Below are 20,266 nucleotides of genomic sequence, written 5' to 3'. Positions count from 1 at the left end.
TAAAATCCACACTGATGTAATGACGGCTATTTGCATGTCAACCACTTGTCATCTTCAGTGTGTATGCACATTACCGTATGTCTAAATGGTCTTCCCGTTGCCTAGTGACAGTTCGTAGCCCTATTGACACTTGAATGAATGGATCTTGACAAGGACTCAACAGATGTATAGGAGACACCTCTCAAAGCAGCTGTTGTACTACATGCTCCTTTTGAAATGTGCTCTGGCATTAAAACCAACACGCTACATTCAATTATATGTTGTGTATTTAGCGTCACACACTCTTGTGTGTTGTAATGCTGCTATCAGCAGCTCCGAGTGACACCGCTCCTATTAAATAGGCTTAATGCAATGATGAGGGGTGGTGGTATGAAGATTTATTGAAAACTATGAGACATAAATTAAACAACACATTGAAACCAAATAAGTAAAATTTAAATAATTAATCAAATTAAATACATTTATTAAGAAATTAAATTGCATAGGAAATTAAATTGTACATGTGTGTTGCATTTGTTGTTTTAATGGCCTAACACTTACAGTGATGTTGATCAGTGTGCGTTGTCCCTAAGAATACAAAAATAAAATAAATAACACCATATATGTCACCTGGCATCAGATCAGTCGATAGTGAAATTAAATTGCAATAGTATCAACCAGTAGAGGGCAGTCACTATGCTATATTTAGCATATTTATTGCACAATATATATAATTCAAATACTTTCCACTAAAAGCTATTTTATCATTTATCGTGTGGGCAGTATATAAATGTGTAGCTTCAGTGTGTGCAAAGTTATTTTGGACCCATCGTTAAGGGATGAATTTAATACTGGTGACAAGACTCTGCAGCAATATGATAATGCCTTTAATCATATTGACACAGCTGTGGCCTCAGCACATTTTTCATTTCTATATATATAAAATATATTTATATATATGTGAAAGCAAATTGAAGCACATTGTAACCACTTTGAGCCTTTCAAACAAATGGTTACCTGGGAGTCTGCTGACAAAAGGGAAGAATAAAAAAGTTGCAGTGTTCCCACACATGCCCTCGTGAACATAAAAGCTAACCCGGGAACACGCGGGCACTTGACGGTGCACAGTGAGTGTTGCAAAATTAGGGTCCTCACAAATTGCTAGTTACGGTATCAGTTGGAGGCCGTGGATGTCAGGACTGCGCCGTAGGACCCCAGGACATCCAGCAGATGGTGGCAGAGTGCGCCTTAATTAGGTTTTGTCGACTGATTGGACTTGGCTCACCTTAAGTGGGTTCACCTGTGTAATTGCCTCAAGTGTATTTAAGGCGTGTCTGTACCTTGCCCTTCGTTCGAGCCTCATGTTTTCTTGACACGTCTGTTCCTGTGTTTTCCCTCTGTGGGATATCTTATTAAAGTCTACCTCTTTTTGGCTCCTGAACTCGGCGTTTTGTATCTACACTCAGTACCTTCAAGTTGGACGTGACAGTAGGCTCGAACCACCAACATGAGTGTAACAGGCGCCGAAGGAGGAGACGTCAGCCTAGCCCAGGTGCTCGGCACTGTGGAATCCCAGGGAACCTCGATCCAGCAGATCCAAGCCTGGATAACCCAGCAAATGCACCAGCCGAACCCCCCGGCTGCCAAGACGTTCCTACAGAAACCAGAGCGGTATGCCGGCACTCCAGAGACCTGTCAGGGATTTTTGACACAGTGTGACCTGTGTTTTGTCATGCAGCCTGATCAGTTCCCCTCAGAAAAAGCTAAGGTCGCTTTTATGATTTCGCTGCTAACCAGTAGAGCTCTAGTATGGGCTACTGCCCTATGGGAGGCAAATTCCCCACTTTGTGCTAATGCAGTAGAGTTCTCCAAGACACTACGCCAGGTTTTTAACCACCCAGTGAGTGGCAGAGAAGCAGCACGCCGCATCAGCTCGCTCCGCCAAGGAGCTAGACCTGTGTCTGAATATGCCATAGAATTCCGCACCTTGGCAGCTGAGTGCAAATGGAACAATGAAGCACTTTTGACCACTTTTTACAATGGCCTGTCGGAGGCGGTCAAAGATGATTTGGCTAGTCGGGAGTGGGGGGTCACTGTAGATGAGCTCATAACCACCTCTATCTGCCTCGATCAGCGCATACGCGAAAGGAGGCGTGAGCGCAGGCTTCCCAATTCGGCACCTCCCCAAGCGCATTCACCACTGGGCGCGTCGGGCCCCACTGCTAAGCCCGCTCAAGCGGAGGCAATGGAGGTAGGCAGGTACCGCATTACACCTGCAGAACGAGGATGCTCATTAGGAGGAGGGGACAGCGTAGTGAGCAATTTTGTCCACTCTCAGTACCCCAACCCAGTTAAGCGCCTCTGCCTGAGGGCTCGACTCACCTGGACCCCAGAGAACCCGGAGAACATCCCTATCACGGTGCTGATCGATTCAGGCTCAGAGGAAAACCTGATGGACTCTGCTCTGGCCACACGCCTCGGTCTACCTACCAAGGCCCTTCCCAATCCTGTGAGAATCCAGGCGCTCGACGGACGACCCCTAGGCTCCGGTAAAATTGACTTCATGACACACCCCTTACTACTGCAGATTGGGTCACATACAGAGACTGTTTCTTTGGCTTTAGTCCAATCCCAACATGATAGAGTAGTACTAGGGTTTCCCTGGCTTCAGAAACACAATCCCCAGTTCAACTGGTCCACTGGCGAACTTTTATCATGGAGCCCAGAGTGTATCTCAGCCAGACATGTTACCCCTGTGATGAAGTGTTCTGTTGCCTGTTCATCCTCTGAGCTCTCTTCAGTCCCTGCAGAGTATCATGACCTAGCTGAAGTATTTAGTAAGACTAGAGCTACAGCACTTCCTCCTCACAGACCTTTTGACTGTGCCACAGTGTGGTGAATGCAAATTCTGCAAAAATCCCAAGACCAACCTTTGCCAGAAAATTAGAGTAACCCAGGGCAAGGGCCTGCTCCCTGACAACACCTCACGCTTCACTTGCAAGGGAAAGCAAGTGTTTCACTTCATGGGGACCAGCACCTTCTCCGAGTACACCGTGGTGGCCGACATCTCTCTGGCCAAGGTGAACGAGAAGGCTCCACTGGATAAAGTGTGCCTGCTTGGATGTGGCATTTCTACAGGGTACGGTGCTGCTCTGAACACTGCCAAGGTTGAGCCAGGTTCCACATGCGCTGTATTTGGCCTCGGAGCTGTCGGCTTGGCTGTTATTATGGGCTGCAAGGTTGCTGGGGCAACAAGGATCATTGGCGTGGACCTCAACGCCCGCTCTGAGGTTCTACAATGGGGGCATGACTCACCAGTGACGGGCCATCCTGGGGCTGCCCGCACGATGGAGCTAGTCAGCCGCCGCTTTTGGTGGCCACGCATGAGAACTGACATTGAGGAGTATGTTCGCGCATGTTCTGTTTGTGCTACACAGAAGTCAGGAAACCAAGCCCCGGCGGGCCTGCTCCACCCCCTGCCGGTTCCTTATCGGCCATGGTCCCACATCTCAATGGACTTCATCACTGGCCTACCACCTTCTGACGGTAACACAGTGATTTTTGTAATTGTGGACCGTTTTTCCAAAGCAAGCCACTTTGTCCCACTACCTAAGCTGCCGTCTGCGAAGGAAACTGCTGATTTGGTGGTCCGAGAGGTGGTGCGTCACCATGGCATCCCTAGTGACATTGTCTCTGATAGAGGGCCCCAATTCATGTCCAAGTACTGGAGTGCATTTTGGTCCTTGTTTGAAACGTCTGTCAGTCTTTCATCAGGCTACCATCCGGAGAGTAATGGACAGACGGAACGCGTGAACCAGGAGCTGGAGAAATACCTACGCTGCATGGTATCATCCAATCCGGGTGCCTGGAGTCGAAAGCTGGTGTGGGCTGAGATCGCCCACAACCAACTGAGTGGGTCCTCCACCGGTATGTCGCCTTTTGAGGTTCAGTACGGATATGTCCCGCCATTTTTTCCCTCTCAGCAGTCCGAGTCTGCGGTCCCCTCTGCGGATGCTGCGGTGGCCAGATGCCGCCAGGCCTGGAAGAAGGCCCGTGCTGCGCTTACGCGCGCCACCGAAACCCATCGGATCCAGGCCAATCGCAGGAGACGGCGCGCCCCGACGTTCCGCCCTGGACAGAGAGTATGGCTCTCCACCAAGAACCTGCCTCTGCGCACGGACTCCAAATTCACTCCCCGGTTCATCGGTCCGTTTCCTGTGGAGAGGAGGATCAACCCGGTGGCTTACAAACTCAGACTTCCTAGGACTCTCCGGGTGAGACCAGTGTTTCATGTCTCTTTGCTGAAACCTCTCTTCTCCTCGCCCTTGTCCAGGCCTGCCCCACTGCCGCCACCTCCGCGGGTCGTCGCTGGTGGCCCTGTCTACACCGTCCGGAGGCTGCTGGATTCCCGGCGGAGGGGGCGAGGCCTTCAGTACCTGATTGACTGGGAGGGCTACGGCCCAGAGGAACGCTCATGGGTGCCCTCACGGCACGTCCTGGATCCTGCCCTCATCCGTGCCTTTCACCGTGCACACCCTCTCCAGCCTGGCCCACCTGGAGGTGGCCGTCGGGTGGGGGGTACTGTCAGGACTGCGCCGTAGGACCCCAGGACATCCAGCAGATGGTGGCAGAGTGCGCCTTAATTAGGTTTTGTCGACTGATTGGACTTGGCTCACCTTAAGTGGGTTCACCTGTGTAATTGCCTCAAGTGTATTTAAGGCGTGTCTGTACCTTGCCCTTCGTTCGAGCCTCATGTTTTCTTGACACGTCTGTTCCTGTGTTTTCCCTCTGTGGGATATCTTATTAAAGTCTACCTCTTTTTGGCTCCTGAACTCGGCGTTTTGTATCTACACTCAGTACCTTCAAGTTGGACGTGACAGTGGAGAGCCGTGTGACAGGAGGAGAGGATAAAGAGCTCTTACTGTAGCTCGCAAACAAAATGAGATGGAGTGCAATTATGTAACAAGTGCACAATGTGTCCGCTGGAACTGCACTGAGTGACTCAAACTGGCTCCTTTATAATTGGATAGATCTGATTGTGATCGATTTCCCTTTGCTTAGACACCTTAACTGCTGCATCACTTATAAATCTGGCATTCATTTCCGTCTGTTGCATATTGTATGTCCTTATTTGACGAAGTCATTGTTTGACACATCCGGGATTATATAACAGCTGAACACTCACCTTTTCAGACCACTCTTTTCAGCGTTTGATCACTCTTCAGTGTGTGATTGTGGTGCCAATTTTGCCACTGAGATTTGCAGCCACACAGATATAGTTTACGTTTTAATAACACGTCTGTTATTAAGCTGAGCATTTGTTGATGATTCTAAATCCCCTGTCTTTGTTGTCACATTGTATTACATGCCACTGAAGTAAATCAGATCATTTATGGCTGTTATTAGAAAGTGGCTCATGGTAAGAACAGAGAAGAACAAATGCAAAGACATATTGGAAACCAATATTTGCTTTACTTATGAGCAAATCTGTAAAGTCGAAAGGAGGTTAGGTTTGCTTGTCTGCTCGAAGAATGAGCAGTATACATAGTGATCACTAGTAATTGTGCTTTCATAGGCACCTCTATTGAATTTAAAAGGTGTGAGAACAAACCAGAAGCCTTCACGAAGAGAACTCCCCGACGCTACTCAGGAGGGAAAATGAAACGTGGAAAAATCCCAGAGCTAAATGTCAGATGGTTTTAATAAGTGGAGCTCTTTATCCTTTGTTGATCTGGTGTGTACAGGTGTGTGTGTGTTCATGTGCAGGTGAAGAGCTGTGTATTGTGTAAAGGAAAGGTAGATTTTATTCGCACAAAGGGATTTTCCCCCAGTAGAACACTAAAAATGCTTCAGTGTCATTTCTAGTAATCAGCAGTCACTTAAGAGGGGAAATGAATACATTTGAGGCAGTTTGTGCACTTTAAATGTTACTATTCAAATGGATAATGTAGAGCTTGACTTTTTTTTGCACCCTGTTAGTGTCTTCAGCTTCAGCTTTCTAAGTCTGAGTAACTCCTGCAAAATGAAAACCTAATCACTCTGTCACGATCTTTCCTTGCACCTTTTCCGATCCTCTCTGTGCTCATGCACCAAGGCACCTTTTTTGAGTACAATTTTGTATGTTTGAGTGTGTGTGAGCAAAACTAGAACTACAATAGGCCTGTGTCATAGCCACTCTGAGCTTCCACCGCTTTCACTAACGATTCTTGACAGTAGGAGGAGTTAGGTTCATGTAGAGATCTCTAGAGATGTCCTCTCCTCGCTACCTTCACCGCCACCGCCACCCACTACTCACACCTACTGTACCTCTCGGAGAAGAGAGACGAGGAGAGAAAGCGGGAAGGGAGGGGTGGAGGGAGATCGAGAGAAGAAAAACAAATCAAGAGCCATAAGCTCCTTGCAATGAGCTGGTTGAAGTGTGAGAAGCGGAGAGAGGGAGAGAGAAGATATGCAACAAAGTCAAATGGGTGGAGAAGGACTGAACAGAAATCCTCCCGCTTGGTGTCTTTCATGAGAAGTGGTGAATCTTTGACAGTTCTCGTCCAGCGGGAGTCCGAGGACTACATTTTTTTTGTTCTCGCTCCGGGAGGGGAGTCACTCAAACGTAACTGAATCAAGGCAGTGCAACTGACAGGAGGCATTAACATAGACTAAAAGGTGCCAGGGTGACCGGAGGTCGCCAAAGCGATGGCAGCTAACTCCAAGAAGCATCGATTTAGGAAGGGTCGGAGTGCCACCTTCAGCATTGACGGCTACAACGTCACCATAGGTAAGAAACTGTACGGTAGGCAGAGCAGGAGGAAAGTGTGTTTGCATGTGAGCGCGATGCACGCAAGAGTGTGTGACAGGATCACATGCGTGTGAGAGAGTGTGAGCCGCCGTTAACCACATCACATTTCAGCCTCTCTGCACAACTCTCTCCGTTAGTCCCTTCGGCTGAAGTTGATGCCTCTGTAGTGCAACTACACCATGGAAACAAGCGGGCTGCGTGCTGCTTACGTCACCAGGAATTCATTCTATTGTCTTGACAACCAGAGTGTTGATGAACTTATGTGCCACTTGCTTTGCTTTTTTGTTTGTTGGTGAAAAGTCTCATCGGAGTGAGCGACGTCAAGATGTTCTGTGCGTTCTGTAGAGGACCTGTGTTCTCAAATCTGTTGCTAGTTTATTAGAAGTTGTTTGACTGCTTTGTTGTGTACACAGCAGCACAAATGTCACAACAATATGAACGTGTATCAACTAATAATGTGCATTTTGCCTTTGGACGCAGGCTTGTGGCTGCACTTTTTGCCACGCCCCGATCAGTGTTTGTCACAGCAGGAGTTTGACCACAGCTTGTCAGTAAACACCTGCTGTGACAGCACTGGGTCAAGATGTCCAACAAGCTTCCAAGTCTCAGCCCGGATAGATGTGTCAACTTCAACATTGAATCATTTTTCAATCATGAATTAATTGAGGATGCAGCAGGGATCTTTTTAATCATGTTGTGGAATCCCATAAAGCTGCACTAATCATCTCATGTTTTCAGATGTTTCAGCTTCTCTGCTAAACCCACGCAACCCACCTAGCCCAAACAGCAGTGCACATAAAATTATGTAATGGTGAAGATAGAGGAGCGTTTAAAAGCTGAAGAGCCAGATATTTCCCTCTGGGGCTGGTGGAGATTGGAGCAGAGCTAAAAGGAGCGATTACATGTTGGATTTAGAATTCGTAAGGTGGTCAGAGACGTGAGTCCAAATAAAAGCCACATCTGCTTGATGTGGAAGTGAGCAACTATTTAATGACACACCCACCTCAAAAACTTTATACAATGATAACATGTGCCCCCAGAGGGCCACATGTTATATAACACTGCTTTAATGTTGACAATATTTGTTCATGTGAAAGACACAACAGGAAGTGTTTATATTTGTGATGCCATGCACACCAGGTGCTGTACACATTCTGCTTTTAAAATTTTTAAGTTAGGCTCTTTAAAGTAAATTGACTTTCATTCTGTGTTGGAGGAGGAGCCGCTGTTGCCGGGCGTGGACCTCTCCACCTCCAACCGACTGCAGGTTGAAGCCACAGCGGGCTGGTCGCCGCCGGAGGCCCTGCTGGCGTCTGAGCCGAAGGGGTTTTGGTGCATGCGAGGGTGGATGAGGTGCATCCAAGTGCCGTCATATAGTGCTTTGTGTTGAGTTTGACCTCGGTTGAACTGTGGGCCACAAGCTCCTTGCTGTTGTTATTGCGAAGCACGAGACACAGGAAATACTAAACGTAGCCTCTGGCACACACTGCACACCTAAATATTTTTGCATGATGTAATTATACTGATAAGAAGGGGAAATATTCAGCGTTATGGCAGAAAGACACACAAACAGGAAGAGAGACGCCTTCAAGTCATTTCCAGATATCCTTTTAGAAGCATTAAAAGCAGCCCTACGAGATTTTATGATCAGGCGGAAAATAGACTTTGTATTTTCCGCTCACTTAGACACCTCCTGTTACCTCTAAAAACCTGCCTCGATCACATGTTGACTCTGTAGCTCCCTCACCCACAAGCAGTTGTCATGGTAACTTACAAGTGTCACAATCAATTTCTCACTGGGCCGAGGATTCGGTCTGCACAGCATTTTGCCAATCACCTCCTCTGAAGCGTGACTCCTAAGCGCTGGTCGCTCATTGCCTGCTGGACACCTTTTGTCCACTGTTAACCTCTGAGCCTCCACTGTAGCGTGGCAGCCTCTGCTCGGGTTCACACCGAGCTGTTTAGTCGTGCGTTAGGCTTGTTAACTTCGTTATGTTTTGTTGATGTTGTGAAGCTCATGTGGGGAAAACTGATTTCAGCTCAACACTAACTTTTAAAAAGGGGCTGCCGGGCTGGCCAACCAGGCGTGAGCAGTTACCGAATCGGAAACTGGTTGCCATTTTTAGTCACCTTATATTTCGAGCTATGCAGTTATACGTCAGCTTTATAATGAAAATGTGACATGTATACATGTCATGTATATATGGTACATGTGTTGCTGTATTATTTTCTGTCCGGCTCAAAGATTTCCTTTTTGTTTTTCATTCAGGTTCGTCTGGTTCTTTGTCAGTTGAATCAATTTTCACATTTGTTTGTGACGCTGACGGGTTATTCGATCTTGTCTATCGTCAAACAACTTTTCCCGCACCATTTTCTCTTAAACAGATGCCCAATGCGCATTAGAGTAAACGCACCTACGCACACACAGCATTGTCTGGTTCCGGTTCTGACTGTAACAACAATATTTTCGTATCACTAATGCCACAAATATTTCGAAAAGTATTCATTTAAAGTGATTGAAGAATTTTCTCATTTTTTTCAAAATGGTTGCCAACCCGGCACCCTTACTGTCGAGCCCTGAGGGTTTTTTTATGTGTATTTTCTTTATTACATTTTCCATCTTACATACACATTGATATTTTGTTGTCACAGCCCGGCTCAGAGACTGGAACAAAACAGGGAGACACTCAGCTGCCAAAAGTAGTCATTTATTTGTCTCGCCAAAACACGTAAGCCAACGTTAACAGCACTTTCACAAAGTCAGCAACCACTGTGGTGAGCCCGTCAACACAGGTCTTCCTTCCAGCCCTCAGGCTGCCAACTGAGGAGGATCTTTACGGCAGTCTCCTGGGTGAAAGTCTGTGTTTGTTTGACCCAACCTGTGTCCCCGCTCACAGAGGCTTAACAACCGAGTGAAGGCATCCCTGGTGACAGCTCATTAGAGCCAACAGAAAAAACATTACCGCTGAAGTCTTTCTTCAAGTATTTGTGCCTTTGACAAAACTTGGAGCATTAACTTTGCCATTTAACCTCATTTATCTTTCAGCAGTTACAGATTATTTCATTTACCGTACTCGTAAGATCTGTGAACAATCTGATTATAAGTCTAAATCAAACAGTATTGCTTCTATTCATCACAGGACGATGTGGGAGAGATTTAATGAGGTCGACAAACATACACATGCAGCTTTAATATTGCAAATGGCTTTTTCTAAGTCTTTCATTCCGCATTAAAACCTGCATGTCCTTTAAAAGAGCATGGCTGTCCAGTATCGTGAGGTGGTATGGCAACCCGCCTCCACAGCACAAGTCAGCACAATGAGATGTTCATTTTAAGACTAGAACTGTAGACAATAGAACAACCTCAAGCTTAGCTGAAGGTGAGTCTTATATGCTCCTATGCTGCCTGTAAAGGTTCAGTCGCGGGCACAAATGGGAAAAATGCAATCTCCACATGGAACTCAACAGACTGATGATCACAAGGACATAACTAGGAGTATTACAGATACTGGAACACGAATTGGAGGTGGGTGGGAGAGCACAGATGAAGTCAATTACAGTAACAGAATATGAAAGCATTTTGTCACAAAATGTCCGGAATAAAGAAGACCTGGAATGAATAGAATTCAATGAATTCATCTTTATTTAAAGACAACTGTGAGTTTGTGTTGGGCCAATTAAAAAATGATTCTGGGGAAATTATGACTCAAGGCAACTCTTTCATCTCAGAGATCTGTGGGGTGGAATTATATTTTCTTTCTTATGATCCTCGGGGTCGGCGTCAGTCTCGGGGTCGACAAAGGCCAGAATAATGTCCTACAGTGGGGCGAGGCTGAGAGTCACAGTCGCGGTAGCGGTGCTCTCTGTCACCAACTGGTAAAGCATCAAACATTACATGCAGGTCATGTGAGCTCAATCACATGATCTCTTGACTGTTCAGAGTCGTAGTAATTAGTTATGGTCTTTTGTGAAGTGAAGCTTTTTACAAGACGACAATAACCGACTGCTGTGGAATGACTTCCTTTCACAAGTCACCTTCATTTATTTTGATTAGTATGCAGCCAATAACACCTGGAGACCCTGAAATGTAATTAACTGATCAGACGGGAAAAGCCTTCGCATTGAATCATTTCTTGTTAAAACCTTGAAAACCTTTGACCTCTTTAGAATTCTTGATTTTATGAGCCTCGCAGGTTTAAGTCCAGGAAAAAAACCCGCAAAAATGGGCCAAAAAAAAGAAGAGCAACTCATAAAACCTTTACTTTTTTGAATGTTGTTAAAATACATGGTTGCCATTAAATACATTTAAATGTTCCCAAAATACTTGATAGAGCACAATAAAACACTATCAATAATTGGTGTCTCATCACCCTCTCTCAACCTAAACATTTGCAAATTATTTGAGCCTCATTGTTGAGTCTTTGATCACATACATATACCTGTAACTGATATAACAATTAAAAAAAACCCAACTGAAAAAGCACATTTAATAGATATAATGTGAATAATCTATTTTACAGGCAAGCATTATAACAGCTGAGGAGAATTAGGTTGATAGATCATTTTGAGATCCAGAGCTGCAGAAAATCTTTCATCGTGCAATATAGTGGAGTTCTGGTTGATGGGCTGACTGAGTAAAGATCTTAGATTTAAAATCATGGCACAAAATAGCCGTGAAGAGTTTCCGACTGTTTGTGAAAAATATTTATTCACATTCTGTTGTCAGAGGGAAGTTTCAGTCTTCATCAGCATCTTGTGGTTTATTGGGGAACTGCATCTTGAGGCTCAACAACAACGATGAAATGAAACTAATTCCAAACATTGGCCGCTGCAGTGAAAGTGTTCACCTCTTCAGGCATGCAGTGTTGAACAATACTGTCATACCTGTACCATACTTTAACCTGTTCAATGAATAAAGTCTTGTCTTTCTGCTCTCATATCAGTGTGAGCTGTTTTGGCTCTCAACAACACTGCTAGATGTGTGTATATATATTTCACCAACTCTACATACTGTGTGCAGTGTTCAGTGGGCAGAGACTTCGGCAGGGCACCGGTCTCTGGAGTCATAGTCACGAACACACTCTTCAGGGCACCGGTCTCTGGAGTCATAGTCACTAACACTCTGCAGGGCACCGGTCTCTGGAGTCATAGTCACTAACACACTCTGCAGGGCACCGGTCTCTGGAGTCATAGTCACTAACACACTCTGCAGGGCACCGGTCTCTGGAGTCATAGTCACTAACACTCTGCAGGGCACCGGTCTCTGGAGTCATAGTCACTAACACACTCTTCAGGGCACCGGTCTCTGGAGTCATAGTCACGAACACACTCTTCAGGGCACCGGTCTCTGGAGTCATAGTCACTAACACTCTGCAGGGCACCGGTCTCTGGAGTCATAGTCACTAACACACTCTTCAGGGCACCGGTCTCTGGAGTCATAGTCACTAACACTCTGCAGGGCACCGGTCTCTGGAGTCATAGTCACTAACACTCTGCAGGGCACCGGTCTCTGGAGTCATAGTCACTAACACACTCTTCAGGGCACCGGTCTCTGGAGTCATAGTCACTAACACACTCTTTAGGGCACCGGTCTCTGGAGTCATAGTCACTAACACTCTGCAGGGCACCGGTCTCTGGAGTCATAGTCACTAACACTCTGCAGGGCACCGGTCTCTGGAGTCATAGTCACTAACACACTCTTCAGGGCACCGGCCTCTGGAGTCATAGTCACTAACACACTCTGCAGGGCACCGGTCTCTGGAGTAATAGTCACTAACACTCTTCAGGGCACCGGCCTCTGGAGTCATAGTCACTAACACACTCTTCAGGGCACCGGTCTCTGGAGTAATAGTCACTAACACACTCTTCAGGGCACCGGTCTCTGGAGTCATAGTCACTAACACTCTGCAGGGCACCGGTCTCTGGAGTCATAGTCACTAACACACTCTTTAGGGCACCGGTCTCTGGAGTCATAGTCACTAACACACTCTTCAGGGCACCGGTCTCTGGAGTCATAGTCACTAACACACTCTTTAGGGCACCGGTCTCTGGAGTCATAGTCACTAACACACTCTTCAGGGCAATTCTAGGGTTTAAGAATCAGAAATGACCTTCCTGACTGTGTGAATTACACAGCTGCACAAGAATCCCTTCTGTTTAATCTCAAACTAGCAACAATAGGCAATGTGTGGAGAGGATAATTAAAATATAGGTGCAGCATGTAGTGTATATGTTTGTGTGATAATGCACGAAACAGTCTGAGCTAATGTCCTTTTCTAATAGTGAAGACTGTCAGGTGAATTTCCAGATATCAGAAACAATTTGTAGTATGCAACAGAACAAGTGTGTATAGCAGCAGAACAGAAGTCACAGATGGATTTAAAGTCATCGGTAACCACTTACATGTATGTTCATAACCCACATTTTCTGGCATTACCTGATTCTTTTCCATCTGTTTTTCTTCCTCCAGTGGCAAATGAAGATGGGGAGAGCTCCACCAGACCACAAGCAAATTTTTCACGTAAGTGTTCTCTAAATTAGTCATACTTTATTATTAGTCAATTCACTAAATTCATTGATTTCAATTCATCACTTTTTTTCACATCAAAGGATTAAAGGATCAGTTTCACTCGAGTTAATGAGATGTTAGCTGCTGAGACTTTTGACTACGTCACTAAAATTGAGGTGTTACTGAAGCAGAAAAACTAAAATCTGTTTTGAATCTTGCTAACAAGATTATCTGGAATACATTTTTATTTTACAAACAATGATCTCATTTTCTGACTGACTGTTTATATTGGAAACATATATTGGAAATATTGATTTATACCAAAAATAAAGAACCCCCTCCCAGCATTGTTGGATTAAATCTGTTTAATGATGAATTAATTCTCATCTTTTCAGTATATTCCAAGTGGTCCCCTCTGTTGTCCTGAAAAATAAAAATACAACATTATCACACATTTACTTTAAATGATACCATAACATCTTTGTAATCAGAATAATAATTTGGTGATTTAAAAATGGTTTATGAGCTGATAAATGTTGATAAGTTATCAATTAATGTAGACATTATGAAGTATAAATAGTCTACTTGTGGTAGAAGTACTCCATGTCATGTGTCGTAAGTTCATAAGATACACTAGCATTGACAACATACATCCACATGGTGGCAGCATGACAAAGGGGTTCAATTCTCTTCCTGCCCTTTGCTGAGATCCTGAAAGCCGTTGAAAAGAGATTTAACAATTCTGCTTTTTGTAACATTATACATACAAACCAGGTAAACGAATGAAAGTTGGATTCATGGCCCTATACAAAATAACTGTTACACCACTAAGGCTTTTTTTGTTTTGTTTTTGCAGGCTCAAAGTCCCAGAGTGCTTTGTGGAACGCCATCACAGCGGGGATGGGCATCAAAGTCAAAGAGCAGAAGGCCCCCCTAAATGACCTGCGGAGTCCTGAAGAGATTCTGGCCGACGATCTTCCTGCCGCAGACGAACCAGATGCCACAGAGAAAACGGCCATCAGGTTTGCTGCTGTCAGGCTGCTTTAGCAACAAATGTATCATGAATAATAAATAATCTATTTTTGTTCATTATCATGGATTAAATCCTGTGTCAGGCTGCAGTGGGACATCGACAGCCATGTCCAGCTTATTGTCCTACACAGGTGTAATTTGCATACAGTTGATATTCCTTTTAGCATATAGGAGAGGAAACAAGGCAGCGTACACCAACATTGCTATTCTTGGACTCTGATTCATGTGAACTTGATTATTAAGTTGGCAAGGTTTAAAGTAGGCCCTCTGCTTGCTTTCTATGAATAGAATAATCTTCTTTCTGACATTTAACATTCTGCATACACACACACACACACACACACAGTGCTAATTGTTATGTATGGCTGCTGACCTCAAGGGACGTGGGCAAGATTGATTCCACCTTGACAACAAGGACTTCAAACCACCATTAACATAATTTGTTGTCACTTTTAGAATATTGAACGTCTTTTAACGCCTGATTCCAATTAACCTTGCCGGCTCTGGAGACTGTTACAAATGCCGCAGGTGGCGAGAAGTGAGCATTTGTAAGAGGATACAAAAAATGCACCAAATGCGATCGTATGCAAAATAGACAAGGAGTTATGGCAAGCCGATTTGGAGACTGCTTTTTGGAGTTTTTGGTATGAAATTGAGGAACTGTTATTTGACTATTGTCGTATTTTCTTTCTGTACTTCTCTGCAAAGTCTCACTGCAGTAACACATGCCTCTTCTCTGGTGCTTCTTCATGCTATCTCAAATGATTGCGCTGTTGTTCTCTACCGTAGTCTTCCCCAGAACGCAGGCCCTTTTTTTCCCAGAGTAGCCTACAAGGTGACAAGGAGGAAGTGATTTTCCACTTGACTGGACTCAGCTTGTTCCTTCATTTGAAAGCTACAGCCTAGATTTTAAAGAAAAACATCGTCAGCGCAGAGCAGCTAAAAGCACTCTCACCTACCTTAGAGGAAAGAGTCCATTTGTCCATAGAGACAGTGACTTATTTCAGTGTCAAAGGCCCATATTAAGACATAGCTTAAGCTTTAATAAGGGTGGATAACAAATGCCAAGCACAAGCCAAGTGCTGCTAAATCTTTGGCTGAACAATTTGCATTTGTCACCTGGCCTGAAAGGGAATGATTCATTTCAGGAGCACTAACAGTTTATATAAAACAAAAACATGTTAAAAAAACCTGCCAATTTCTTGTTTAGTAAAGTAATTTAAATGGTGAAATTGTGATTTACCAGCAAATGTGGCCTCTAGAAAAGAGCTTATAGTTTGGCTTTTTTATTTGGTTGCATCCATTCCATATGATTCACACTGAACAGACAGACATCTTCATATTTACGTCTTTGTCTGGGAAATCCCACTAAAGACAGGGCAAATCTTTGGCTCGGCCAACCGTGGTTAATAGAAGGCAAACCCACAGGGAGTACAGAGAGGGAGTACAACCGAATGCCAGATGGAAAGATTATGGCACAAGGTGATTAAATGGCAGAGGAACTAGCAGTAATCCACAATATGATGTAACCACCGTGTCACCTCCGAGGGCAGAGCTGGCTGCTGTCCTCCAGGTGACGATAATGAGATTTTATTGGAGAAAGCAGAGGGATCACGTGAAGTGTAGCAGGCATGATGGGAGCGTGTGATTCAGAGGACAGCAGTCATTAACTGGGGATGAATGAAAGTAAAGTCAGCTGAGGCTGATGTGAATATGACAACATTTTGAACATTTTGGTTTTTGTAACCATTGCACTATTTTGTTCCACAGCTCTTTTCCCTACGAGTATCCTAATGGATCATTTTAGCATTTTGCTGGTTGCAGTTTTCCACTTTACAAAGCTGCTTGATTATCTTTTTACCTTTTTTCTCATCTATTTTCAGACCAGCAGAATCGCTGGCTAACACTTAGCATATGCTACACATAGCAGCTGCTGAAACGTTGCTGTAACAACACAATCGAGTGAATGCTTAGGCACACAGTGAGGGACAGAAAACAATATGGAGCCATTAGTGTAGAAACACACACTGACTCATCGGTGTGGCTGGTGTCATGCTGTTGTTTCTGTTCATTAGGGATGCAATATGCATTTTTAAGCACTTGCTAGCTACTGAATATGGGGTTTTCACACAGAAGATGAAACCATTGGTTTCTTTGAACGGCTTTAGCAGACAGGTTGTGTCATTGTTTACCCCGAAGTCCAGTCACTCACAATTTGCCACTTGTTTGATCGATTGATTTTTGTTTCCATTTCAAATTGCAGTTTTGCTGTCATAGCCATAGGTGTAAAGCACAAAAAGCCATTTGGGCTGTTTCCATTCTTGTCCCAAGAGAAAAATGGATGTGAAAGGTTTTGGGTAAAGCATAAGTTATTGCTCATTCGTCAAAATCACCGTTTTATTAAAAAGCTAATTGCCAATTTATTCCACACAACTACATGTTCCATTGTGACTTGAGGCTAGGAACCAGCATCCATTATTTAATTTGATAACCATTTGACCATGGTAGAACTTGCAACAGTGTGATCAACATGTCATGTAATAATATGTAGTGACATTGTTATTTGGAATGCAAAGCTCATCGTGAAAAAATAACAAGTCAGTAATTAATCCATAATATCTTATTGATGAACAATTGATGGAGACCATTGAAAAATGCATTGACATATCTGTAATGTGTCGCTTGGTATGCCAGAAAGAATATAAGAATAAGTCTATTTTAAGATACGTTCATAATTTTTAAATTCGAAAAAGTAAACAACACAATAGCCAAATGCTACAAAGTACAATGGAAACAGATTCAGCAAATGGCCCAATGAAGCGTGTGACTATTTCCCTTCATTTGAGGTTTAACTGGACTTATTTCAATTACATCATCTCATTGTGTCTTCTTCTTCTTGCACTTTGAGTACAAAACAGCCTTTATTTAAATTGAGCATTCATTCACTCACCACATTTGTACTCTTGTCTTCGTACACAGTAGCAACAAAGCTATCACACAAATAGACATTTGGTAACCGGACACACTTAAATGCACAGTCATGCACACATGCAGCTGAAGCTCAGACCCTCTTCTGTGGCCAGCGGTGTGATTGTGATTGACTGTGTGATTTCTCTACTGGATAATTGGATGCGTGTGCCGCTGTGAACTGTACAGTGGATGAAGGCGGCTGTCTCCATTGTGGCAGCCCACAGTTTTGGAGGCTGACCCGCAGGTTCAGAGACCCACACTGACATCCCCCTGTGCAGAAACAACCTCCATCACTAGCCGGCTAATGAGCCTCCGACCGGCCGTTAGCCGGCTAGTGGAAGCACATGGGCAAATGGCAGAGCTATTCATCAACATGATGGAGGCGCGACCTCACAGTTATGATGTTCAAGAGCTGTATCACTGCTGTCTGCCACATGACGCTACATCTTTCTGGATTGGGTTTTTATACACATTATTCTCTGTACTGTCTAAGAAAGGCAGTGTTTTCAGCAACGGAAACAAATAGAAATTGTGCCTGTGCCAATGACATCCAAAGTTCAGAGTTGCCTAAAGTATGAGCTTATGTTAGCTAGATATACAGTGTATATTAATGTCAAGCCGTTTGCTTTGATCAATATCTTTATTCCCTCGCGTGCAGCCTTCAACCTTTCACCAATAAAGATACTTTTTTGGTTATTGATTGAAGTATAGATCAATGGAGGCTCTTGGGTTTTTTTCCCCAAATATGTTTCAATCAAACATGAGCTTTAATGTATTATTATTTACATGTAGAAAGATGAATGAAATTAGATCATAGATCATTTCAGAAATAAAATCTATTTGGAAAGTCCTAACAAAGATGAGATCAACATCAAATATTATAAAATATGAATTAATGCTGTGGTTTGTACCTTTGTCTCTACCAAGAAAGCCTATTCTCATGTTAACCGTCGTTGCGCTCATCAAATGCTCGAGCCTGATTGCCTCCCTCTTCACCTCGGTTCTCATTTGTCGTATGATCACCTTTGACCTATCGGAATATCTCTTGGGGATGAAGTAATAGGACGTTTCTTTTCTGGGGTATTTTTCCCACCTCCATCACTCTGCAAATAAATATAACTGTATAGCTGGGTGCCCTCAATTTCTCCCGCCCATCCTTCCATCTCCACAACATCCAATCCAGAAGGAGAAATGAAGTAAAGATGGAAAAACAGACTGTATTTCGTGATGGATGAGCTTCACCAAAATGTGGTCATTACCGCAAAGGCGATTGCTATTTTGATACATAGATTTCCTTATCGACTTGCCTGGAAATTTAAATGAGATCTGAATTTTTCATGTTCCTCCAAATGGCCGGGGCTGCTAATGTCTTGATTTCAATGTGTGAGCTTCGAGGGAGCCCGAGCACGGTGACAAGAATACCTTAGCAGAGTGGAATTTCCAGCAAGTCTCTCCGTCATAGTCATACGAATAATTAACTCTCCCAAGACTTGATGCATTAGGTCTTTTTATGTGAGCAGTCGATGTGATAGTAATTCATCAGGGACATATTTTGATGATCTTTATGTGAGGGGACGCAATCCGTTTTTGCTCTTGTGTTGTTTCCATCAGTCTTGAATATGAATGAAACGGGGGCTACATTTGTGAAAACCATGCAGACATATTACAGTTGTGGAGGCAAAGCTTTTACTCACATTCTGCTATATTCGCTTCTCATCCTTTGAACTCAGTTTGAATTATTTGACGACGTGAAGAATGTCGCATTGCTCTGTGCCGTCTTTGTGTTAGAACATGTCCTTCAGACTGCTAATGCCTCAGATTCCTCAGCAGCAACAACGTATCATTTCGGAATGAAAAGCAAGCAAAAGACCTCCACGTATTCCTAATGTTTCATTGCATGCTCGCATGAACATTGTTGTGTTGACCCTCTCACCATCCAGTGATCCAAACTAGCCACATTGCCACACTTTGCAAGGTGTTTCATTCATCAGTTGGCAATGCAATTTAAATATTCTCTGAGATTTCCTGAGTGCAAAGGCTGGGGGGGCCACATCTCTCAACAAGTTCTCTTGTTCTGGGATAATCAAACATCTTGTCATGAAAATTGTGGAATGGGACAGAGAGGTCCACATCAGAAGCAATGAGTAGTATAGTACAGTAAGACTCTCAGGTCGAATATATATTCTCTTGCAGAGCAACTTTATATTTTATGTTAACCCTGCTGAGTCAACACACACGTGTTGACATGATGTACTCTTTCCTCCTCCTTTGTGTCCTTTGTTTGGGGATGTCGTAAAGGCGTTGTGGGAGGGGTTACAGACGCTTGTTGCCCGTCCAATGCACTTTAGTTGCAGCAACGCACCTTAACCAATCATTAACCACAATTTATTTGCCATAATTACATTTTTTTCTGAACTGTAGCCATGTAGTTAAGATTTGATATTGTAGAAAGTACATTTTTGTCATGTAAAAAAAAAAAGAAGCAACTTTGTCATGCTAAATCATTCTATACTGATGCTATTGTGTGGAGGTGGTGGAGGTAATTGGAAAATGTACCTTTAGTGAGAACATTTCTTCTTCTCTTCCCACACCCAGACCATCGGATTCTCGCAAACTTCGAATCAAGAGTCGGTTAACTTCTACCTACTTCTTCTTCAGTCAGCACTTTCTCTGTATTCTTAATTCGTCTGCGTAAACAGCTTAAATTGACCTTCTTAGTCCTTGCAGGGCTTCTGACGGGACCTTTCTCACCAGGCTCAACCTTGTTCAATGTCACATTTACACATACAGAGGACACGGGCCAGCGGGTCCCTGGGGTGGTAACCCGTGAACAGCAAACAGTGAAATTGTTGTGGATTCCCCTCACGATGACCTGACAACTCTGGCTGTGGCTTGAGGTCTCCCGGGGCCCGGCATACATACCTCCAGTAAAACTGAGAAAAACACAGCGACGAAGAGTGGATTGAAGAAAGGCAGCCAGAAAGAGA

General features: G+C 44.0%; 1 protein-coding gene across 1 annotated transcript in view; it reads left to right on the top strand.

Moving 5' to 3' along the window:
• Positions 1–20,266, top strand: part of LOC306789765 (dual specificity calcium/calmodulin-dependent 3',5'-cyclic nucleotide phosphodiesterase 1A-like) — a gene marked incomplete at both ends in the record, with an annotated part of 71,075 nt that overhangs the window by 4,890 nt on the left and 45,919 nt on the right. The window contains 2 exons of the mRNA XM_079285836.1: positions 13,239–13,289; positions 14,134–14,299. Coding sequence (XP_079141962.1) covers positions 13,239–13,289; positions 14,134–14,299 — 217 coding nt within the window. The remainder of the gene's footprint in view (positions 1–13,238; positions 13,290–14,133; positions 14,300–20,266) is intronic.

Source organism: Melanostigma gelatinosum (assembly GCF_949748355.1).
Source record: "Melanostigma gelatinosum genome assembly, chromosome: 15".
NCBI lineage: Eukaryota > Metazoa > Chordata > Actinopteri > Perciformes > Zoarcidae > Melanostigma > Melanostigma gelatinosum.
This window is presented reverse-complemented; position numbering and strand designations above follow the sequence as displayed.